The sequence below is a fragment of the Ictidomys tridecemlineatus genome, chromosome 9, assembly GCF_052094955.1.
Source record: "Ictidomys tridecemlineatus isolate mIctTri1 chromosome 9, mIctTri1.hap1, whole genome shotgun sequence".
Taxonomy (NCBI): domain Eukaryota; kingdom Metazoa; phylum Chordata; class Mammalia; order Rodentia; family Sciuridae; genus Ictidomys; species Ictidomys tridecemlineatus.
The window spans coordinates 11,207,411-11,233,191 of record NC_135485.1 but is presented as its reverse complement, the minus strand read 5'-3'; the positions used below and the strand labels follow the sequence as shown (position 1 = coordinate 11,233,191).

Sequence of the window (25,781 nt, the reverse complement as noted above, 5' to 3'; positions counted from 1 at the left end):
GCAAGGATACATCTAAATGATTTTCACGAGGTCTTTCAATTAAAAAGTGAATCAAGCAGGATTCGACCCCCGATTGTTTTTGTTGCCCATTGTATCACATTCTTGTCCAAGCAGTCATTCATTCCACCAACTTTGGCCCCATGGCTCGATGTTGGCTAATATAAAAGGGAAATAAATACTGTTAAGGAACAGGACACAGCAGAGCTGTCCATTTTTTATAGTCTATTTAGAGGCCTCTGTCATAGTTAATTTTGTATCAACTTAGCCAAGTTGTAATACCAGTTATAGAGTCAGCATGAATCTAGGTGTTGCCCTGAATATATATATTTTTTTGCTCTTTTTTAGAAACTTTTAAAAAATATTTTACTAGTGCATTATAATTATACATAACAGTGGGATTCATCCTGCCACATTTGTACGTGAACATAGCATGATTTGATCAATCGCATTCCCTGGTACCTTGGAGATATTTTTTGGATGTATGTAGTTCCATCTATAATCAGATGACTGCAAGTAAAGATCACCCTGCGTAAGATGGGTGGGCCTCTTCCAATCAGTCAAAGTTCTTAGGAGCAAAATCTGAGCTTTCCTGTAGAAGAGGGGATTCTGCCTCAAGACTGTAGCATAATCTTCGTCCTGAGTCTCTAGCTTGTGGAGACTATGGATTTTGGACTTGGTCCTATAATTATGTGATCCAACTCCTTAAAATGAATACATTCATGCATATGTGCACGCGTACTGCTGGTTCTGTTTCTCTCTAGAACTCTCATAGGGTGATGGTCAACAACAAGGCCATGTCTGCCAGCGGCTACTCAGAGCAATTCTGAGCCACTGGTCTTCATTTTCTGTACTGGGCTCAAATGAAGGCACAGCAAACTACTAGAACATGGGGCCTTTTGAGGCAATTGCCCAACGATCAGAATAAGTCAAATACAGGACAGGCATAGTGACCACACTTTTGATAGCCACTGGGTCATCAGAATCTCATTTTCAGGTTATATGTGTGTGTACACAGATGTACATATACACACATGTGAATGCACAATGTACATAGGGCAACAAACGCCTATAAAATTTTGTCAGTATACACTGATAAATCTCAAAATGTTCTCTGTGAGATCCCTATTCCTGGCGTGGTTATACCTCAGTCATAACCAAAATGTATGGTGTCCCGTACACATGCTAGACCTAGGGAAATATTGAATAGATTTTCTTATTTCTCTTAATAATCAGTTAATCCAGCTCTACTGCTATTCCAGCTTTGCAGACAGGGAATCCCAAGCACCAAGTGATTAAGTAGCTAGAATTTGACTCCTTGCAGGTGCCTAACCACTTCATGTGAGGTTCCCACACGCCCAAAATTTATCTTTTGATATTGCCTCACTCCCTACAAACCATATGTCCATCAGAGCCCACCTGGGAAAAAACGAAACCTATACCAGGTAATATAATACAAAAAATTATATGAAAAATTATTTATAAAGGTATTGGAAGCTTGACAGGCACCCAGAGGAAGATGAAGCAGCTCTAACATTAGCAGTCCCCACTCCTGGGCTAAAAGAACAAAAGCCGGTGGCCTCTATGTGAGGCTACATAGTAGCCACTGGAAATGTTTGGGATTTTTCTGGTAACAGCTGCTGGAGAAGACACCTGAACTTCAGAGAGAGCAAGAAATACCCTTCCTGAGTTCCAAAAGTACATAGCAAGTCAAATGGTGCCTTTCAAAAATTCATGTTCACCTATAAACTTACAATGTGACCTCATTTGGGAAAGGGGTATTAACAGCTGCAATTAGTTAAAGGATCTCAATATGAAATCATTCTGGATTTAGGGTGATCCCTAAATCCAGTGCCTGGTGTCCATAATAAGAGGAGGAGACAGAGATACAGAGAGGGTAAGGCTGTGAGGAGACAGAGCCTGTGATGATGGAGATATAAAGTGAGGAACAACAAGGATTGCTGGAGCCACCAGAATCCGGGAAGAGACAAGGAAGGATTCATCATTCAAGGATTCAGAGGAACATGGCCCCATGGATACCTTGATTCCAGACTTCTAGCCCCAGAACCAAGATAATAAATTTCTACTGTGTTAAGCGGCTCAGTCTGTGTTACTTGGCACCAGCAATCTAGGAAACTGACACCACCCACTTTGGCCTCCAGCTGCTAAACTCTCACCTGAAACCAGTTTGCAAAACAGCTGGGAAATAGTGAACAGGGGTCTGTTCCCTGCAGTATGGAACTGGGAGGAAGAGATGGGGCTAAGAGCAAATAGACAGGTAACAGGAACACAGGGAAGGGTGTGCCTGTGCCAAAAGACATGGAGAGGAATCAGATGGATGGGATCAGAGGAAAGAACATGCAGCAGTGGCCCTCACTGGACTCCACGGCCTGGTGGGTGCAGCAGAAATCATGAGCTGGCTGGTCTCATCAGGCTGCTGCAGCTCAGGAAAACGGCCCGAGCATTTCACCAGGTGAGTCAGAAACACAGGCCCTGGCCTCAGTGGTCATGTTAGCAGGCTCAAAAGTGAGACCAACAAAGAGGAATTGAAATGTGCAGCCTGCTCACTCTGACGAATGGTGGTCCCTTCAAGACCAGAGTGGCAGCCGCCGCATGGCGAAGCTGGCCTTAGCTACCACCCCCTTCCTCCCTAAGCAGAGAGGCCTCAGTCTCCAGGGTCCCAGAGACTTTCATGAGTAATCAATTTGCAAAACAATTGAGAAAAGGCAAAAGCTGTCCTGGTTGAATCTTCAGATAAAAAGAGGGATATTTTGAATCTGACAACCAATCTACCTTTAATCCTATCAGGAAATAAACTCAAATCATAATCTGATGCTTTGGAATTGCATAGCTTCTAAGTAAAAGGATTTCCTTCTCTGACTTGTTTCCTCTCTAAGGCAGAGTGGGCTTAGTCACTTGGACCCCTGTTATTCATTCTCATCTGATTCTGGGTAGGGATTTTTTGCTTTTGTTTTGTTTTTATTCTATGTTATCTTTTCCTATCAGTTTAATATAAGATCTCTTTTCCAAATGTGTTTCTTAGTTAGGAGACAGGATTTCGCCCTTTGAGTTTGTCTCTCAATCACCCCCTACCCCCTAATATCCTTCTAATTCAGATTTAACCAGAGGAGTAAGTGACTAGAGAGAAAGAACCATGGCTTACACATTTGAACCTTTGATATTTATCCCTCAATTCCACACATGGACTATTATCAGAGACATTAGCTACTAGCATGCCATTTGTCATTGGCCCAATCAGCAACCATAAGCATTTTATCTAGTGGCCACCTAAGTCTCAGAGAGACCATGTGATTGGCTGCACAAAGTAGTCTATATGCATTGGTCTCCTGGCTCAGAAGGGCTGGTCTGTTGGTGCAAACAGCATCCTCCATACCAACAATGTCCATCTTTTGAGCACCAACTTTTATCCAGGATTTTCATTGAGGATTTACCTTGTCTGTTTGACACCATCCTAGTTAAATGTCATTATTCTCATGTTACAGATAAGGACACCAAGATAAAGAGGAAGAAGTTTGGGGAAAAAACATACAGCAGTAAATGGCAGACTTGGTAGTTTGAACCCAAACGCATATGGCCCTGGCCATGTATGTATACTATCCCCGTATACAGATCAATGCCTTGTGCCAGGAGATACCCAGAGATGGTGAAAGTCTTTGAATTCAATATCTTAAAAGTGGTTTAAGCCACTTATATTGTCAGAGGTAAAGAACTTAGCATTGAGTTAAAGCACAGGGTTGGAGCCAGCTAAACGCCACTGAACCTTTTCCCTACCCTTCAGAGAACTGTCTTACCTTGGATATATTGTAAGAGTCACACTCTTCATTATCAGCTCTGGATGACTTAATGGCTATGGGTCTGAATTTCCTCACCTGTAAAAGTGGGCCAGGAGGTGAGGCAGGTTAATGATATAATTAGTATGTGTAAGGTACATACTCCAGGGACAGGCATAGACTAGGTAGCTCACAGCTATTATTAAGCTATGACTCAACAAATATTTGAGTAGACCTAATACCGTGTTAAATAAAAAGAAGATAAAAGTAAAACATGGCTTGCCATAGAAAAGAAGATGAATTAGTCCACACGAAAAAAAAATTCCCAATGCCAATATAGACCCTGAGATTACAGAGATTCATAATAAACGCTGTGGAGGCCAAAGAGTCTCTTGCAGGCTGAGATGGTCAGAGACAAAGGTGGAATTTGAGCTGGACCTTGGCAAGGACCTTCGTGGTTCAGATTGATGTGACTCAGTTGTGGTTTTCTAACCAGTGCCCACCTGCAAACTTCTACTGCTCCACAACAGATTAGGAGCTTTCTCCAGAATATAAATCAGCTGTGTCACTGGGAATGTTGTTTCGTTCAACTGATGCTTTTTAATGAAAAACTTTCTCAATGAAGACAAAGGTAAATGGAATGATGCTCTGCCTCCATCTTCCCTTCGTGTCATAGAGGCATAACAAGTTCACCTCCTCAAAATAGCACTGGTTTAGATCAGAGCTCTGCAGGCATTCTCTGAAGGGCAAGAGAGCAATATTGGGAGTTTGTGGGCTGTTTGGGCTCTGCCTAACTACACGACTTTGTTGTAGCACAAAGCTGTAGACATGGCCTGATTTGGCTTGCAGGTTATAGTGCAGTTGAGATGACTGGAGAAGAGAAGAGAGGGCCTTGTAGGCAAGAAAAAAAATCATGAGCAAAGTCCTGAGCAAGGTGCCCCCCCCAGCATCCCTGCACTGACCTAGATACAAAGAGAATGTGGTTCACACTCAGAGGGTGCCATTCAACACAGATGAATAAAAGGGTCATGGTACAAAAATACAAATCACCCAATTAATAAATGGGTAAATGAACTAAACAAAAGTTTCACAAAAGAATAAATACAAACAGCCAACAGGTATATGCAAAAATGCCCAGCGTCAGTAGCAATTAGGGAAATCTCAAAACCACACTGAGATTTCATCACCTCACACCAGTCAGAATGGCAGTCATCAAGAGTACAAACAGTAATAAATGCTGGAGAGGATGTGGAGAAAAAGGAACACACTTACACTGTTGGAAAGACTGTAAATGTGTGCGGCCACTATGAAAATCAGTTTGGAGATTCCTTAAAAGACTAGGTCTGGAACCACCGTATGACTCAGCTATCCCGCTCTTCAGTGTTTATCCTAAGGAATTAAAATCAGCATACTATAATGACACATGCATATCCATGTTTATAGCAGCAAAATTCACAATAGCCAAACTGTGGAATCAGCTTGGTATCCATCAACAGATGAATGGATGGGAAAATGTGATATTCATACACAATGAAGTTGTGTTCAGCCGTTAAAAAAAAAAAAAAGAAATCATGTCATTTGCAGGAAAATGGATGAAACTTGAGAACATTATGTTAAGTGAAATAAGCCAAGCTCATAAGGTCAAGGATCATATGTTTTCTCTTACATGGAGAAACTAGAGAGGAAAAAGAAAATGAAAGGTGGGGAGTGATCACCTGAAATGTAAAGGGAGAGCAGTGAACAAAGGAAGGAGACCAGGGAGTCAAAGGAGGGGGGGGGGTGGGAGTGCTGGGGAAGGATAATGGCCAAATTATATTGTTACATTGTGTGCATGTGCTAATATGTCTCAACAAATCCCAACATTATGTACAACTGTATCGCACCAGTAAAAAAGAAAATGTGTGGACGGTAGACAGAGCAGAGGTTGGGACATAAGCAAAGACCAAGTGCAGGGCACTGGCTTTCTCATAGCCCACAGCCAACTCGGTTAAGCACCAATTCTTCCTTCAGTTCCAGAAGAAGAAGTTGTGAGTGTACATCTGAAGAGAAGCAAATTCTTCCAGGAGAGTGGTCAGATGAAAACACCAGGACTGAAACAACACACCATGCACATTCACTAGCCTCTGTCAGTATGAGAAGGCAGGCCTTCTGGAACAGGGTGCAGCTCTGGCTGCCTGGCCAGGACATACGTGTGCATTTCAGCCAAGGATTCTGCACAGAGGAAGCAATCAGCCATTTATCAAGTGGACAAATTAGTCACTTCTAAACCTTCAGGACCATGCCTGATTTGTCTGCGACTAATAAGAGTCTCCTTGCTTTTAATCTGGCCAACCTATCTATCATCCATCCATCCATCCATCCATCCATCCATCCATCCATCCATCCATCCATTTATTCAGCAAGCCTCTGTTGTGATTACAGAATTCCATAACAGAGACAGTGTGGGGCCAGATTCCTAGAAAATGACATCAGAAGTATAAGGAAGAAGGCCCAGCCTGAAACTCTAAGTCTGCAGAACGCTATCCTGAGAGCTTGGCCAGGATGAGCAATGGCTTTGTTTGGAATACTAAATGGCCTTGGCAGATGCCACATGTTTGGGGGCTTCATAGTCAAAGAGAGATCTCAGGCCTTCTGGTTTCTATTTTTCCCACAGTGTCCTGGAGTCCCACAGGGTACCCTCCAGCACTGCTGCAGGAGGAGACTGAACTCAGTGGCAACCCTGTAGGCATGCTGCTGCAGACACGCTGGCCCTGGCCTTTCTTTTCAGGCAAAGATCCTGCTCCACTGGGAACTTTGTATAAGCTCCACTTTGCAGATAAAATTGTTCTTCAGAATCAAAGGGCTTTGTATTATAATGCTGAGCTCCACTAAGGTGCATATGAGTAGGGTTGTGTGTGCGTGCGGCATGTAGCATAAGGAGAAAGCATATATATTCTATCCTGCCTGGTTACTTACTCCTAACAGGATGCTACCTGGAGTCCATGGATGAGACTATAGAGGATTCATCAATTTCCAGAAATTTAGTACAAAATTTGAAAGGCACTAGCCTTCTCCAAATCCTCTAAGAGGGCCTGAGACCTTAGGAACAGCAGGAATCACAACTATAAAACACCTGATTATTCACCACAGAAGCCCACTCCCCAGCCATCTTCCTGGTTTCATTTCATAGCGCCCCAGGTCTTTGCTGTTGCCAAGATGATGGCCTGCTGCCCGACAAGACAGGCTCATATCCGAGTTAGTTCTGCCACCTACAGCCCACAGCCCAGCAGAGCCACTACACAGCACAGCAGAGAGGGAGTCTCATCTGCATACATGAGTGAGGGGAGGACTGCCTCTCCAGCCTGGGACCTCTCCATTGAGAGGAAAATGGCTTTGGGGATTCTCCATTAATATTCAGAGATGCAAGTTCCTTTGGGGTCAGTTACAATGATGGGAAGATGTTTTGACATTAAAGGGAAGAGAGAGATTTTGAGGATTAACTCTTGAAAAAAAAATGATGTTTCCTGAAACCTAGAGAGGAAAGGTACTGTAAAAAAGAGAGAGATAATGAGCTCATGGTTTCCACAATAAATATAGCTCTCTGGGTGCAGAAGCAGTTTGATGCTGGGCGCCCTTTCTAGGTCCCAACAGGTCATCTTTGCTATCTAACTAGCCATATAATAAAAATACTTGCTTCAGAGGAATATGATTTCCTAAGACACTTGGGCTGAACTTGGAGTAGGTTTCTTATATGCTCATGGGGGCAGAATGCTCTTTGAGAGCAGAGATTATGTTGTTCTTATCTCTGGGTCCCCACTTAGGACATCTTTGAGCCTGACACTTAGGATGAAGCTCAATAAATGCCCGTTGATTTAAAGCAATAGAAATGTGGATGTTTTGTAATCTATGCTGTGCTTGCTGATATTCAATCATGATACCTACAGATTGTTGAGCTCTTATGCATCAGACACAGTATTTCAAATTCTCTCAATGTACAAGATGGGTATTGTTTTGCAAGTGAAACTGAGACTCAGCATTATTAAGTATTCTTTCAAGGATACACACTTGTGATGGAGTCAAAATCCATACCCAGATGTCAGAGTTTGTAATCCCATGTTTTGACCACTCCACCCATGTTTTTTATATCCATGACAAGCTCACTTACAGTGAAAGGAAAATGAACCAAAAGCATATAATTCAAAACCTTTTAAAATTTTTTTAATTAAAAATTGTTTCCCAGTCCTTAGAACTTCTCTGACAGCTTTTCTAATGTTCTTGCTTGATAATGGATGCAGATACCTGCTGACCCTGAGCTAGAAGTGGTTCTACCTTGAAGAATGAGTCATTCTCAAACGTACTGTAGAGATGATCATGGGATCCTTGAGAGCATTTTTGTCTGATGATGAACAGTAGCTGGGTAAGGCAATGAGCTTTTCTGTAATTTGAAGATACTTTGATTGGCAGCAAGGAATTCTTAATAGGGAAAAGTACTCTTCGCCATTTTGGAATACAGAGCTTACTGTATAATAATTCTGCCTCTTCCACAGACTATTTCTTTATTGATATTTTAGATTTCAAAAAGAACTCCAAACTAAGCAAGAAAGTACACAAGATAGAAGATCCAGGCTTCGTTACTTTTCTGGATTTGTAATGCTGGATTCCCTGGGATTGAGTGGCTTTGTCCTAGGGGGCACGTTGCACGTGTGCTGCTCAGCCTTTGAAATGTTGCTCTTTTGCTTTAGAGAGAGAAACTAAAGAAGAAAGTGGGGTGAAGTGAAAAGAGGTTGGAGCTAGACTGGAGACCCCTGGGCTTTGTCTATGTCTTGTTGTCTCTGTTAACTCTTCTAACATGCAGAATCCGTAGGGCAGTGGGCCAGAAACTCTAGCAACGTTTATCAGAATTACATGTTTTTTTTAAAAGGTTCATTCAGAGTCTCACATCCAGACCTAGTGAAACAGAAGAAACAGAGCCTGGAAGTCTGCATTTTTAGTAGTTCATTTGGTTTTGAGAGAGGGAATCCTTAGAGCACACTTCAAGGGACATTGGCCTAGAAAGATCATAGGGTCTTTCTATCAACTGCTTCTTAAATACATCCACTCAACTGAGGCAGACCTGGGAACAGAGATAAAAGGCAGCCTCTGCATTCTAAGAACTCCTGGTCTAGTGGAAAAGACTGACTTAGAAACAAGTAGTTACAAAGCGTGCATAAAACCATGGAGCAGAAAGGAGAGCATGCCATGGGACAAACTGTAGGGAGGCACCAACTCAGCCAGTGCAGGAAGAGGTGCACATCTGGGGGAAAGAAGGAGCCATGTCTTCAAGGGTGAACAAGCATTAGGTGGGAAGAGGAGAGGGGAGACTTCAGTGGGCAAAACCAGCATGGCCTCCAAGGTAGTGCAAAAGGCGAAGGCTGACGCAAGGGAAGGGGTCAGAAGGAAGGTAAGACTCTGAACCTCACATCTGTCTTCCATGATGAACTGATTCTTTTTCACCTGCGCAGAGGCATTGCCAATATTTCTATCGCTGTAATTGCAATGGCGATGAATGCAGCGTTCCAGTTTGTGGTCTTTGTCCTCGTAGATATAGTTCTTTTGATGCAGTGGTAGTCTAATAAGCTTGCGGCTGAGAAGGGATTCAGGAAAGTCTGAGGTGTTATCCTAAATGGTTTTACCTTCTTGTTGCATTCATTAATCTTTGTCATCAGATGTCTTGGACCAAAGTAAAGCTGAAAAATCTATCCAAAGGAGAAAACAAGGTGACTGTGTGCAGAACCACAGTAAAACCTCCCACATCGAATGAATCCTGGCACATGTTATTTACATTATCATCATGTGCGAAATACAAATGAGTACATGAATAAAAATAAAATAGCATTCATCATCTGCCTCTGTAAGAATTAAAATCGAAAAGAACCTGTGCTTGCCACTCTGTTCTCCGAAGTTTCAAAGATGGATTTCACTGCCAGATCATCTGCATAAACTAGCATTGTAACTCACAGTGTGTGGTTACACAAACAAGAACAAGAGCCAGCAGCCAGAGGAGAAATCAGAGCGTGCTGCGCTCCACAGAAGAGAGCTTTTTCTTTAACCAGGGAGAATCATCTGAATTTAAAATAGAGCAACATGTGTATAACCCATAGTCTATACAGGAAGTATGTGTGTGAGTGTGTGTGTGTGTGTGTGTGTGTGTGTGTGTGTGTGTGTGTACATCACATTCAGCTGTAATATCATATTACAAATGATTCTAAGTTAAGTGGCTATAATCAAGCATTGGTAATATTTCTTTCCCCCAAAACTTATATAGAGAAAATCAAAACCAAGAAAGGACAGAAAAGTATCCATAAGCTGTCTAATTGATTCCAGCTGTTTATTGATGGTGGTTAATATAATCAAGTAGCGGAACACCAATGTCTTTGGACTCCTTGCAGTTGTGTGTAATACTGGAGCCAATGCAGGAGCTGATGTCCAGACATAAAACCTACAACCTCAGTCCCCGAGACTGCCTGAAGACCTGCTTGTTTCAGAAGTGGCAGCGGATGGTGGCACCGCCAGGTACATGCTCATTCTTCACTTTTTTCTGGGGATGGAGTGATGTGAGAGGGAAGAAAGTGAAGGTAAATTTGTCAGAAGAAGTCATTTGTTAGGGACATTCTGACCACGATTTTAGACGTGGAGACATCGAACTTCCAAAGACCAGATATCCTTAAGGATGACGTATAGTCTCTCCTTGCTAGTTGAGGACCTGAAACCCAGAGGAGTAACATGATTTGTTCAAGGTCATTGGGAAGGTCAGCAGCAAAGTCAGGGTCAAAACCAGGATTTTCAGTCTCCTAATCCAGTGATGTTACCACTGGACCAGACCCCTGACTTCTGTGGCCTTATGTTTTTGGGTTTGGGTTGGGTTTTTAAGGATGATAGGAAGGAAGAAAGAGAGGGTGAAAAAAGATAGAGGGAGGAAGGGAAGATAAATAAAATTTGCTGTATTTTTAAAACATATCAAAAGGAACTCTGATTATGAAGAGAAGACATAAAAGACTCCATTTCTCTCACTTCCCTGGACTGCAGTTTAGATACTATAGTCTCCTGCTGGGGTTCTGAAATTACTGCTTCAAGTCATCGTTAATTGTCTTTCTATCTAATACATTTTCACTCCCAGGCTTGTGTCGAGCCTCATTGATCATAAAAGCAAAACATGTCCATTCGCTAAAAATTATTTTTATAAAGAGTAATTATTAACATGAGACCCATAGCTTTCTGAATCACAAAATATAACCATCACCTTCCACTGGTATTGGCCAGGGGCTTTCTATAAAATGGATATAGAGGATTTAACCAAATACATACTTAGAAAGCTGATAAAATATATTTTATTTTACATAGTATGGCTGCATTCCCATCCTAGGGGAATTTTAGGCTTTTAGAATATTATTTTTCAAGTATATTAAATATACTGAAATTGGCTTTATTTTCTCTTTCAATATCAATAATTTTTGCAAAACAAATAAAAAAGAGCTCTTCACACACCAAATACTTTGAGCACCTATATTTTCCAGCATATTCATATATAACTCATATTATTCATTCATTCATTCAACAGTTATTTATTGAATCCTACTATGCAGAAGGTACTGCTGTTGCAACCACTGTGGATATATCATGGAAACAGTCCAAAATATTGACTCTTCACAATAGCTTTATGAGATATTTATTCTTTTTATTTTTATTTTTTTTTGCGGGGGATTGCAGGGGTACCATGGAATGAACTCTGGGGCACTTGACCACTGAGCCACATCCTCAACTCTATTTTGTATTTTATTTAGAGACAGGATCTCATTAAGTTGCTTAACGCTGGCTTTGAACTTGCAATCCTCCTATCTCAGTCTCCTGAGCTGCTGGGATTATAGGCATGCACCACCACGCCTTTTATTATATATTTATTTTTATTTATTGTAGATATTTATTTTTATCTACAATTTATATAATGATGACCAAGACTAAAAATTGTGATTTGCTAAAGTTAGTCTCACAACTAATAAATGAAGGAGGACTGTGAAACAAAAAGTATTGTATCTCTAAATTCTATGATTTCACTGCCATAGACACCAGCTACCAATGGGTATCATCTACTATGTGCACTTTAGTTGAATTCACCCCAAATTTTATAAACAAAGTGTAAATGCAAATAAATAAATAAATATAGCTTATTTACATTCTTAACATCAAAACAGGAAAGTGCTTATCAGAGGCAGACCTGTGTATCTGATTGACTTTAAAATGTCAGCTTAATTCTCCTTCTAACTTCATAACCTAGATCAATTATATTTCTTTCTATTGTCCTTCAGAATAAGCACCCACAACACCATTAAATACTTTGATGTAAAATCTTTGAGCGTAAGGAAAAAAATATTCATGAAAGACACAAATTGGTAAATAAATAGGAATATAATCCCCTCTTGATCATCATGGTCAAGGATAACTTAGTGGAATAAATAGTCTTTGTAGTGAGCCTTATAAATCAGGTGGTGGTGCATGCCTATAATTCCAGCCACTCAGAAGGCAGAGGCAGGAAGATAACAAGTTCAAAGCCAGCCTGGGCAGCTTAATGAGATTCTGCCTCAAAATAAAATAAAAAGGCCTAGGGGTGTAGCTCAGTAATAGAGCACCCCTGGGTTAAATTCCCAGAACTGAAGGAGGAAAAAGAAGAAAAAGAGGAAGAAAATAAATGAACCTTATAAGTATATTTTTCTCCTTGTCCATCAGAAGAACTATAAGTGTGTCAAAAAGATGTTAGGAGGACCATTCATTGAGTTAAACTTGCTCTGTCTTACCTTCTCACTTTCAGAGTCAAGTCTAAAATAGGGTTAGAAAAAGGGCCCACTCACATGCCATTTTCCACCTTATTCAGTACTGTGAGGAAAACACTTCTGAAGATTGCTTATTTACAAGACAAAGATTATAAGTAAAAGTATGTACTAGGGTTGTTATGAATATAAAATAGTTGATGCATCAAAAACACTAAGAGTAACACATTGAGTAACATTCTATACATAGCAAACAAATAAGTAACATTCTTCTTACCACATTTTATTTATAAGGTGTTGCTCCATTCTTCAGATGCAAAATGGTCTTCTTAGTTTCTGAATAAGATCTTTTTTTAAATAGGACTAGCTCCCTTCATTAATATGCTGACTATATCACATATGAGGCTTTTTTTCCCAGAGATCCTGAAACTAGTAGCATTGATAAAACAGCAGGGTCCAAACCATGGGTATTTCTGAAGAGCTCTGGAATCCCCAAGTACACATGCTCAGTTGAGAAAACTGCCACTTTTCTCACTTGAGATTATTAAGGTGCCATAGAGGTAGGCTGCAATGTGACACTTGGCCAGTAGGTGCTGCTGTTGCACACTGGTTCACTAATTCTACTGTCCATTACTTTCACTCTTGCAGGGTCTAGGGATCCCAGCAGTCCTTCCAGGCTCAGGGGAGCAAACTCCAAAATGTTCTAATGGTAAAAATGTTTTAAATGCAATTATAAAAGGAGTACCTGCAGCTTATCCCTCAAATAATATTCGTAAATGGCCGACATATAAGTAGAAAATAAAATAACAATCATTTCTTCTTATATGCAAAAGAAAAGAGTTTCCTCAAATTCTGCACTAAAAATGAATCAGCAGCTTTCTCTCTTTGTTGTTGGTTTTTTTTTTTGTAAAGTTGCAAGAAATGAAACATTTTTAAGTAGTCCACTGTTTTCAATTGACAAAAATGAATCCTGTGCCTGATACTTTTGCTTTAGAACTGATCCTTCTCCCCTCGTCCTTATTGCAGCAGAACCCACAAGGCAACCGACAACCAAAAGGAGAAAAAGAAAAAATTCCACCAGCAGCACTTCCAACAGCAGTGCTGGGAACAACGCCAACAGCACGGGCAGCAAGAAGAAGACCCCGGCTGCAAACCTGAGCCTGTCCAGTCAGGTACCTGTAAGTCTCGCTTTCCTTTTAGGCCTGAAATCTTGCCTTTGCCTATCACCCTGTGCACGGGGTTTGAATGAAAGCCTCTTTGAGCTGCAAAAGAAAAGAAAGGAAAAGAAAACCTTCTGGGCAGGTTCAAAGTTGGGGAGGAGGCAAGGCAAGGACTTGGGTGGGACAGAAGGAAAGAATCTTCCGTGACAACCTTCCCCAGAAAACTGGGTGTCCAGAGGGGATATTAAGAGTCAGCACTGCAGTGGGACCTGAATTAAAAAGCTCTCAGAGTCATAGACAGAAGATATGTCACTTAAGGTTAATTAAAAATGTCACCTAACAGTATGCCTGGTGGCATATTAGGGCCTTTCCACAGGGGCATAGGAGACCCTGTGAGCCCTGGAAGCCAGCCCCAGAGCCCAGGCCCTGTACTGTAATTTGACTGGGCCCTCTCAACACGGTGTCTTATTTTAAGACTCAGGTAATGAATTTGCAGCCACTAAAGATGCAGCTTAGTAGGTTTTGCTGTACCTGTTTCATTAGCTCAGGGAGACGGTCAGCTCCTGGTTTGGTCTCAACTCTCTTGATCCCTTGACCCCTTTCTTTCATTTCTGGGTCTGGACACAGGCCACATGCAAGGGGGCCTCTTGGAACTCTGAAACCAAAAGCTAAGGGTCATCCCCAAATAGTGGAACCTGTAGGCAATGTCCTTATCACCTATCATCCTTCTCGAACTGCGTCCCTTCTGCCTAATTCCTTCCTGTATCCGAATTCCCCAGCCCAGCATCAGACTATCACTTTTTTAACTTCTCCTGTTCCTGTAAACATCTGCGTCCCTTCTCCCCTCCACGATTCCTTGTGGGTTTTCCTTTTCTTCTGTCCTTGTCACATCACCCTGTCACCAGGTGTTTGACTCTCATTTGAATCCTGACCCTTTCTTGGTGCTCCATGGCTGCCCTCTAGATGCCACGTCTTCAGAGGTGTGCCTCATTCCTTGTTCTTCCCTCCGCCAACACGCGTTTGCCTTCTCCAACTTTCTCACTTTTCTCCATTCTCTGTCGTCTTCACCTGTCTTGTTCTGATCCTGTCCCATCTCTTTCCGTGTAAGAGGAGACTTTTACACAGAAATTTCCCTCACTTCCAAATGTGCCTTTCAAATCTGTCCCCGTCCCACTTTTTCTCACTTTCTATTGGTTAATTCTCTTTAAACAAAACCAGGCCCATCAGTACCCTGAGAATTCCCTGGGTCAGTAGGAATGTTCTCCTATCTTCCATGGTGGGGTATAATGTCCATGGCCACTGAGTTAGAAAGAAGGGGTCATAGAGATAATGGCCATCTGCAGTGGAAGATGCCATTTTAACTTTAAGACAACCAAGAATTGTAGTCCTCACATAACAAAATAAACTTCAGGTAGTTCTCTATTTTCTGAGCAGGACTTTATATCTATCACCACTGAAGTTCAGGAGGGGAAATCCCAAGTTGAGTCTCTTTATTAAGGTACCAACCTGCTATGCCCTCTCCTGGCTAAACGGGAAAATGCCTAGAGAGGATGGCCAATGTACAGAAATTGACTGAAAAAAGTGCACACAGTAGTCTATTTATTTTTCTAGTCCAGGAGTTTGAGAAACTAGCATTTGTCACTGTCATCTAACAAAAGAAGACAGTACACTTCAGAGAATTCTGGAAGTGAGAAATCTGTTGTGTGCCTACCAACAGATGCAGGAATTCAAGTCAGTTCGGCAAGTGTTTTCTGAGATCCTGCTCTTCGGCACACTGTGCCAGGCACTGGTGATTCTGGTGATAGCAATGTCAAAAAACAAAACAAAATGACTGAGTGCTGTCATTGACATTGAAGAGTTCAAGATCTAATCCGGGGATGGAAAGAGTTTCCTCTCTTTTGCAGGCTCAGAGTACAGTGTTGAGAAGGATTCTCAGCCTGACTGGGTTTGGTGGCCACCCATTGGTGATGGCTGCCAGGGTGTGAAGCCGAGAGTAGAAGCCTACACATTCATGTTGTGTATTTTTGATAGACCTGGTCTCGTGGGAATGCTTTCCATTTTATTTCAAAGCGCACTTATTTTTTTTCTATTGCATTATGCTCCTGTTCTCCAATCCAACAACTGCACTTTCATGAAGGACCCTGTGTCAAGAGGGTTCTTCATGGGTTAAAAACCCTTTGAAATCTATGCAGGCAAAACACCACTAGAAATGGAGAGCTCAATGGCAGCATTATCCTCATACTGTGCAATTAAAAATATTTTGATTAAATAAGACTTTCAGATGGCCCAGAGACATGGGGAAGACAAACAGGTTAGGAAAATGTGCAGATTGTTAGGTGTCTTCGAGTTCAATGGACATTCAGTGATAAGCGTGGATAGCTTGTAGTGACCACATCTTTTAACCCTGTCTACCTACTGAATCACTGACCCTCTCCTACTATTTAAATGGAAATGCTGTCTGCAGGCAGTAGCTGCCTGTCCATGGACCACAGCCATGATCGGTGTAGCTGCTGCGGCAGCAATGTGTGTGTGTGGCCAGGAGTAGGGTTTAATCCTTGGATTCTGCTTCTCACTCCATGAGCAGGGGCTAGGAGCGATCCCGAACTGCAGCCTCAACCCTGGGAGGGATGGAGACCTGTGTCATTCAACAGCAGTGACCCCTTCTGGCCAATTTAAGGAGAAGCATTGAGGGGCCCTGAAAGGAGTCACTTCCAGTCCTCCTCAGAGGTTGGTGGTCCTTGCACGGGGATTTAGTGAGAAGATGTGAAATGGGAAAAGCTGGCGGTACCTCCAGGCCTCCAGTCCAGGAGCAGAGGTCGGCCTGTGGGGAGCTGAGGGCACCTGGGCTACTTAAGATGGTCACTGTTGCCTCTGTGGGACACACAAGCTGGAGCTGGGAAGGAAATGCACTCTCTCTACCAACGTGGGGGGACTTTTGGAGATGTGGGTGGGGGAGATGCGGCTCACATCCCCAGTGAAAGGAAGCCCAGAATGTGCATTGTGTCTCCATTCATTTTGTGTGAGGATAACAAATCGCAAAAGTCAGTCAGAACAGAGAATCACTATCCTAGTGTGAAGGCTCAAAAGAAGCAAGTAGAAATGTGCATATGATTTTGTAAGTGACCTCAAGTGTCTGTGTGCATATGAAGTCCTCAGCCTTCTCAGTCTTTTTACAGCTTGCCACCTGTCAGTCATGCAAATACCACACACACACACACACACACACACACACACACACACACACACACACATATACACACGATTCTATATCTGACCTAAGGCTATATTTCTTTTATAATCAGTAAAGTAAATGTGGCATATCTCTAGAGCTTGGAATGCCTAAAAATGCCTATGCCTGGCCGTCTTTCCCAATTGTTCCTAGAAAAATAAAAAAGATTCACTGCCCCCACCCCCAGTCCTACGTCTCCCCATTGGAAGTGATTTGAACCACTACTTTCATAGAACTTTTCTTGCATGATGGTTGTTTTCTAATACAAGGATTGCATCTGGAGTGCTGGGGACTTTTCTTCTAAAGTCACGCTTAAGTTGGCTGCTTCTTGTTTTTCTCCTGTTTTTCAAATCATGCATCCTTCCTCCCAGCCCCTCTAGATGACCTTGGAGTCAATCCCAAGGCAGATCCCTGTGGTTGATTCTAACACCCTTCCCCCTGCCTGGTGACACCTAATGCATGAGTTTTCCAAGACCTTCAAAGTGCTCTGTATCCAGTCAAGAAAATAGATTAACCCTCCTGCTGAGCTCTGGTCAGTCTTGCTCTACCCTTCCTGCCTACCTTTGTTCCCCATCATAAGTGCAGCCTCCCAATGGCCTGTAACTAAGTAACACTTTTTTTATCCTGAACACCCCCAGGTCATATGGCAGCTGCCCAGATAACTGAGTCATGTCCACACATCTGTGTGGTGGCCACATTCCATCCAAAATCCCATTGTCATTCTTGCCAGTCAGAGAGACTGTGTCTGTTTTGCATCTCATCTTAAGTCCTCCCGAGTCTCCTTCCATGTCAGTGTCATTTCCGGCTCTTCGTTGCCTAGCAAATATGTTCTTCAAAGCACCCAGCTCCATATCCTGCCGGCACCTTTACTGCTGAGTTGACCCAGTTCACATTTTCGCACGTCCTCCATCAGGGATATGTCTTTTTATCAACTTGGAGGAGCAACTAGTCAGAAAACACCGTTTGGAAATCTATGGATCATCTCACCTAATTCAAAGGAGTGGGGGAATAAATAAATAAAATAAAACAAGAAGCAAGGTTTTTTATCCCAAAGGCCAGGTGGGGATTCAGAGATTTGTTCATTGGGCAGCTTCGGAATTCTGAGGGGGATCCAAGGATCCCCCTGGCCCTTCTGAGCACAGACAGCATTCCACTAAACCACCCAGGGACGCCTTCTTTTGGCAAAGCCTCAGGGGAAAGAACTTTTGTGCAGTTGTCCAAGTAGCTGATTGATGTAGCCTCCTTACCAGGAGACTCCGCCCACATTCTGGCCCAGACCTGTTTTTTCTGGCCCTAGGAAGGCCAGAGCAGTAGTTTCAGCTCCTGAAGTCACTGAACTTTTTAGTAAAATATTGCTCAGCACCTGTCCAGAAGAATCTACCCGACAGGTGTCCTGTCCCACAGCCAGGCTGCCCATCAACACATATGGCCCTCTTTGAACAAAAAGGCCAGAGCTGTGCCTGTGTGTGCATCCCTTGTACCAAGCTCGGTCCCTGGGCTTCTCTAGCTGTGGCCTCTGCAGGGCTCCCAGCTACAGTAGGTGGCTTCTTGTTTGCATGGAAGGACAATTTGTACTTAAAGGAGTGATTAGATGGATTCTTCTTAGCCACTTCCATTTCTGATGACTACTGGCTTCATCAGTGTAATTATAATTAGCTCTCTTCATCTTCCTTTTATGGTACCAGCTGGACAGACTGGTTCTCTTTACTGTCCAGATTGGTAGCAGGGTTGTCTGTGTGGGGCTAGGTGACAGGCACCATGAAATAACAGATGGTAAATTCAGGGCTTGTTGGCAATCAGCAGGTTTTTGCTAATGACTTAATTAGCTATGCAAATTGTCAAATCAGTGTGAACATTGTTTTTATCGAAAACTTTACCTAAATTAATTACCATAATTAAGTAGCAGAATGTCAAGGATATTGGCTGCATAAAAGGGCCTAGCTGAGCAGAGAAAAGAGAGATTCTGTCTTCAATTAAAATGTATGCCATCCTTGGGACAGAGAAAACCGAGTTGTGTGGCTATTGCAGAATCGCACCTTCCGCGCGTCCCTATTGGCCACTAGTCTCCAAAGCCGCCCAAGGGCCCTCCATAAAAGTGGCGGATTTTTGGAGGTATTGAAAAAGCAGAAGGTTCCACAGCCCTCTCCAAAGTCCCCAGAGTCAGCAAGTTCAAAGCGTGGATTTTTTTAATTTTGAAAAATCCATTTTTTTATTTCTGCAGATTGCTAGCATTGCTCGTTCTCCGGTGTCAGGCTGCGCACTAAGGACATAAACTCGCGTGGTTGTTACACGTCAGGAGGCGATGTTTATTTCCTGTAGAAATCCAATATGCGTCTCGGCCCCGACATTGAGACTTGGCCCCGTTGTGTCCTAGGTTCCCAGCTCCTCCCACTATTATTTTAAGCTGAGCTTCTCTCTCTCCCAAGGTTTCCCTGTAATAATGTCAGCTGCTATTCACAGGATGTGATGGTGGTAGGAGAGCCAACTCTGATGGGAGGTGAGTTTGGGGACGAGGACGAAAGGCTAATCACTAGATTAGAAAACACGCAGTTTGATGCGGCCAACGGCATGGACGACGAAGAGGACTTCAACAATTCACCCGCCCTGGGGAACAACAGCCCATGGAACAGTAAACCTCCCGCCACGCAAGAGACCAAATCAGAAAACCCCCCGCCCCAGGCTTCCCAGTAAGATGACCCACGGCTCCAGATCCATAGGCCTGGGGGGTGTCATTCCAAACGCAGACCTTTACTTTCAGGAGAGGAAGGAGGAGAAATAAAAAAAAAAAGAAAAAAAACTTTTCCATGCAAATATCTATTTCTAAACCACTACAATCTGGTTCTTCTTTCTTTCGCATTTTTTTTTTCTTTTTTAATTGAGAGGATCGTTCCAAATAAAGCTTCCATGACCCTTCCTTGGAGGGCTTCACGGGAAATACAGATACTGGCACTGATGGTAATTAAAACGAGAGAAAACACTAGCGCATCTCCTGGCACAGTCTTATCAGCGTGTTTGTGTTGAATTTCCTTTTCATGCATCCAGCGAAGGCCATGCTGCCCATGCGTGCTCAGTGCTCAGGATCTCATTAATATGCCGAACCTAACTACAGGTGACTTTTTAATATTGTAAAATATTTTCTGCTTTTTGACTTGCATTTGAGAGTTTCTTGTTTCAGTAAAAAACGAAAAGAAAAAAATCAGCTTTTGGAAAGTAATTTAAATGTACCCTTATTTTTCTTTTCCGTCGCCTCTTTCTCCCATTGAGCAACAGCCAAGAGGGTCCAGCCAGGAAACTTATGGTCAAACTGATGTCGATTGGTTCTTGAGTGTGAGTTGGTTCGATTTAGCCCAAGAGCTGAAACAAGAAATGTCTTGTTATCATCAAAGACACCAGGCAGTTTTTTTTTTTTATGTAAAGAAAGACAGTTGGACCCTGAAAAAAAATGTATGCGTTTGTAAAGTTGCTGTTGATCCAAATATTTTCAAGCCATGTAATCCATTAATTTTGTGGGCAGTTTAATAAATCTAAAACTTTTTGTGTTTTTTTTTAAATTGTATCTGAGTTGACTGTTCTTCCTTTTCATAGTATATTTCTTGTATGATATTTTGTAAAGCCCTCACCTGGTTCTTTTATGGGAACTTTTCATTTTAGACTATTCCAGTGTATTTATGTGAAACTTTATAAGAGAACTAATTTTTCCATTTGCCTATTAATATGTTCCTCCACACATGTAAAGACACAGTGGCTCCGTGTGTTACAAAACAGCTGTATTTTATGTATGCTTTACTGGTAATGTGCCAATAATAAACTGTGTTAATGACCTAAGTAAGTGAATCTGGCAATTTGTGTGTGTGTGTGTGTGTGTGTGTGTGTGTGTGTGTGTGTGAATCTGCTCACAATTACCACGTGTGTGTGTCAATCTGCTCACAATTACCTTAGATTTATGGTCTGGACTCCAAATAGAGTGGAATCATAAAAGCTGTGTGAAGCAGGTCCACTGTGCCCTGGCTACTGACTTGTCTGAGGCAGAGGAGACAGAACACACTTAGGTGCAACGAGTTACATGAAATGGATTTGTTGCTTACAGACAAGCAGCCTAGGACCCATGCCAGCCCATCCTCCAAGCCTCAGCAAAGCTGCCCAGGGCAGATGGAGTCTTGATTATGCATGCCCCACTTCACTGCAGCTAAGGGACCCTGGAAAGCAGCCTGCCTGGGTTTTACACCTGGGGGCAGAGGACAGGCGGCGGTGCTGAGCAGGGAAGCCAGCCTTAGTTTTGTGTCGTGATAACAGAATCCCATAGATAGGGCGATTCAGGAAAATTTCCTCACCACAGTTCTGGAGGCTGGGAAGCCTGAAACCGAGGTGCCAGCATTTGTAAAGCATGGTTCCTTTCCTTACCCACTGTGGTTTCTGGGGCAGACACAGGGGTGCCCACTGAAGGCACAGTGATGGGAAGCGTAGAGGGGTGTGGACTGGAGTCGGATGGAAAGGCAGCAGCTTCCCCCTCCCGGGTGCTCACTCTGCACTAGAGAACTCCAGTCAAGCTCCTAGACGTTATTTCCAATGATTCGTATAGTAACTTGTTCCAGTAATCATTAATATCCCACATTTTTTAAAAAGTCAAGGTCTCTCTGGTTTGTAATTCTGAAAGGTTCCTATACGGAGTATAGAAAATTCACTTGAGGATCTTTGACGTTTAAAGAACATTCCTCATATTTTTCCACTTTGTATGAATGAGAAAGATGAAAAAGGAAATCTGTTATCATTTATTGTTTATGGAGTGCTAAGCAAGTCAAGTTATCCTCTCAGTAAATTTTGGAGAAAAGCATTTGGAAAAGAGAAATGGAGGGAGATGGTTGGTCTTACGGTAGGATCCCTAGAAGCAGAGCACAAATCTGAGATGTGGGGGCATGGGATTTGTTAGGGTAATTTTCTCTGGAGAAGAGCCTTTAGGGAGTGGGGAAGGCAGGAAAAGAAGGAGATGGGAGACAAGAAAAGCTGTGGACCTCTATCGTCTATTCCTGGGCCTGATCCATGGGAGAGGGCTTTGGAGCACTGACCTTCTGCACAATCATCCTCCTGTGCTAGAGACCCACTTCTGCGCACCTGTAACCAAGCATCATTGTCTGGGGACCCTGAAGAGGTGTGTGAGGGGGTGATAGCCCCAAAGCAAAATGGCCACATTTTGAACAGCTGAGGGACGTTCTGCAGGGCAGGAGTCAACTAGATGCCAACAGCCACAGCATCTTGGGATGGACAGCTGGCTTCGCCAAGGACATCTGAGTAGAGACTAAGAGTCAACTCCACTAGGAGATCACCCCTAGTTATGTTTACCATGGGTGACACAGTTGGGATTTGATTCTATATATCCCTTGACTCATAGCTTCATTTTTTTTTTTCTAGAACATCACTTCACCTCCCTAACACAGCTCTTGGGGGAAATTGTGAGCCCAGTAGGAAGAGAACCACAGGAAATATATGGAAACTGCTGCCTGACTGCTTTGTCACTAGTGTTCTTCTGAGAGCCTTTCCAGTTTTTCCTCCACTCCACCTCACCATTTTAAGTTTTCTTTTATCAGTTCTTCAAAGTAAAACCCATATAAGCAATTATTACAGGTGATGGCAAGGACAATTTATTGAACACCTTTTCTGGCTGTCTATTGTTGTACAGCAAGTCAATCCGAAACTTAATAACCCCAGAGGATGATTTACTACTCTGATTTGACCTTCCAAGACCTTTGCCGGGTGGCACTTTAGAGTGGCAGGTGCCAGGTGGAGTCATCAGACTAAGTCATCATTGACGGAGATGAACATTGAAGATGGAGCACTCACAGGGCTGGGTACTGGGTGGGAGCTCAGCCAGGTCTGGTGACTGGAGTGTTTTATAGCCCCTCTGGGGAGTTCTCACAAATGATGGGTTTTGAGAGGCAGTGTGCCAAGGAACAGCATTCTAGGACAGAGGAAATATAAATCGCCATTGTCCAGAACTGGCACTGAGTCATTTGTATCCATTGCCCATGACAGTGACAGAGACAGTCACTGGTCAGCCTGGATTTAAGGCATCGAGGGAGACCCCACTTGTGGATGGTAAATGGCATGTGCACCCTGGAAATGCAGGGATTGATGTCCACCATCTTTAGAACAAAACCTTTACGACCTCCATGGCAATTTACACCTGGCCTCAGTTTACCATTCAGTCTAACCTTCAGCCCCTTTCTACTCACACTGATCCCCTCTATCCTGCACTCCTCCTTATTTCCTGAAAACACCAAGTGCTCATGGCTCATTTGCTTTTGATTATGCTTTCCCCCTCTTAGGATGCTGCTCCACACTTTTTTATGTAACCAAAGCTATTTGTCTTTAAAAATCTTGATTCTACAACCTCTGAGACATCTCAGCATCTCAGGTTATGGTCAATTGTCCATCTGGGTTCCAGGGGACTTGGTTTTTTAGTCTCCCTTTGCATTTTCCTTACAAGGTATATTGTTGTTGCAGAATTCCCCTCACCATCCCACTGGACTTCACTAATTCTGAGAGGTGTGATCATTTTAATCAATATCTTTAATATCTAACTCCATTATACATCTTGATAAAGAAGATAAACTCAGAATTTCTCAAGGAAGAAGTCGTGAAACCACTGTTTATTACACACTGTCCCATGAAGCAGCAAATGGTTTCTTACTCTATGGTACAACTTGGGGGTGACATTAATTCCTGTAGATATACAGGTTGAATATCCTGAGTTAAAAAATCTAAATCCAAAATATTCCAAAATCCAAAATGTTCTGAACACTGATATGATCCACAGTGGAAAATTTCACCCTGACCTCATGGGATAGGAGCACTGCCAGGAGCCAGGGTGCACGCCTGTAATCCCAGCAACCGGGAGGCTGAGGCAGGAGGACTGCAAGTTCAAGGCCAGCCTCAGCAAGTTAGCAAGGCCCTCAGCAACTTTGTGAGACCAAAATAAAAAGGCTGGGGCTGTAGCTCAGTGTAAAGCAATGCTGGGTTCAATCTCCAATACAAAACAAGAAAATATGCAGGTACACTAAAAACATTGTATGAAACTCCTTCCGGTTGTGTGTATAAGGTTGTATGAAACAAAAATGAGTAGTTGTATTTAGACTTGTGTCCTATCCTTAAAACATCTCATTTTTATTGTTTATGCAAGTATTCCAAAATTTGAAAAAAACTTTAGAAGCACTTCTTTTTCCAAGCACTTCTTGTATTCTTTTTTAAAAATTGCTTTTATTTTTTAAAATATATGATAGTGGAATGCATCACAATTCTTACTACACATAGAGAGCACAATTTTTCATATCTCTGTTTGTATATAAAGTGTGTTCACACCAATTCATGTCTTCATACACGTACTTTGGATAATGAAGTCCATCACATTCCTCCATCATTGCTAACCCGCTGCCTCCTCCCTTCTCCTCCCACCCCTCTGCTCTATCTAGAGTTCGTCAATTCCTCCAATGCTCCCTCTCCCTACCACACTATGACAGTCACCATATATCAGAGAAAGCATTAGCCATTTGTTTTTTGGGGGATTGGCTAACTTCACTTGGCATTATCTTCTCCAACTGCATCCATTTACCTGCAAATACAATGATTTTATTCTCTTTTATTGCTGAGTAATATTCCATTGTGTATATTTACCACATTTTTTTTAATCCATTCATCTACTGAAGGGCATCTAGGTTGGTTCCACAGTTTAGCTATTGTGAATTGTGCTGCTATATCCTTGGAAAACTTGGAATGGAACCACCATTTGACCCAGCTATTACTCTCCTGAGTCTATACCCAAAGGACTTAAAAAACAGTATGCTGTTTTTAAGGGACACAGGCACTTATTGTATTCTGAAAAGGGATACTCAACTCGCAGACAGAGGTGGATGAATTCAAGTTTCTCAGAGGTCAGCACAAAACAAACATTTGACCAGAGAGTGAGCCAAGCCTAACTTCTACTATAAATCCCATAAGACTTGTCAGGATCAGAATCATCACAGGGACCACCATTTATCAAGCACATGTATGCACCAGTCACCTGCTTCGCCTTGGTTGTCTCAAACCAAGAACTCAAGGGTGCCGCATGAGTTGGGTTTTGCTTTGCAATAATCTCAAAATATCAGTGGCCTGTGGTTTTCTTCTGTGGGTTAAGAGAGAAGGTGGATAACAAACCTGATGATCTTCCCTTTTCCTTTTTCTCACTAATAAAACTGGATCACCTGGAGCAGTGCTGCCTCTGGTCTGCATCTCATGACTGTTTCTGGGACAATGACACCCCCAGGCATGCACTCACCCTAGTGGGTAACAGGAGGAAAAGAAGCCAGAAAAAAAAATCACACACACACATACACACACACACACACACACACACACACACACACACACACACACTCACACACCTGCTCACACTGAGCCATTGGCCAATGCAAGTCACAAAGACACACCCAACACCAGTGGGATAGGGAAATACACTGCCTCCTGCAACATCCTGTGCCAAAGGATTTGGAAAGCCATCAGGATCCAGTCAACCACCAATGGCCTCTACAACATTGCCTAGAAACTTTCCCACTAATTTTCAAAGTTAAAAAACTAATGAATTTTCTAGAAAAATTTTCTTGCTTATCTTAAAAAGTCAAAATGGACAACAGACTTGCTCTTCCAAATCCCTGGATGGTGAAGTCCGCCAGTGCTCTGTCACAGCTGGGGGGCTCACCTGCCCACCACACTCAGCCCACCCTTCCAGTTCACTTTACCTGCCCAGGTGCTGTTGGTGACCGCGCTACCTACAGTCATGCTCTCTGCCCTTTAA

General features: G+C 42.6%; 1 protein-coding gene across 10 annotated transcripts in view; it reads left to right on the top strand.

Annotated features, from left to right (window-relative positions):
- Ldb2 (LIM domain binding 2) overlaps nucleotides 1-20,782 on the top strand; it is a 339,478-nt gene extending 318,696 nt beyond the window's left edge. The window contains exons 6-9 of one of the 10 annotated variants that reach the window (XM_078021114.1): nucleotides 10,196-10,319; nucleotides 13,598-13,746; nucleotides 16,313-16,455; nucleotides 19,179-19,559. In XM_078021114.1, coding sequence (XP_077877240.1) covers nucleotides 10,196-10,319; nucleotides 13,598-13,746; nucleotides 16,313-16,417 — 378 coding nt within the window. In that variant the 3' untranslated portion in view covers nucleotides 16,418-16,455; nucleotides 19,179-19,559. Of the gene's footprint in view, nucleotides 1-10,195; nucleotides 10,320-13,594; nucleotides 13,747-16,312; nucleotides 16,456-19,178 lie in introns of all 10 variants that reach the window. The other 9 variants (XM_078021116.1, XM_021722070.3, XM_005318949.5 and 6 more) reach the window with 9 other exon arrangements.
- The last annotated feature ends 4,999 nt before the right edge of the window (nucleotides 20,783-25,781 follow it).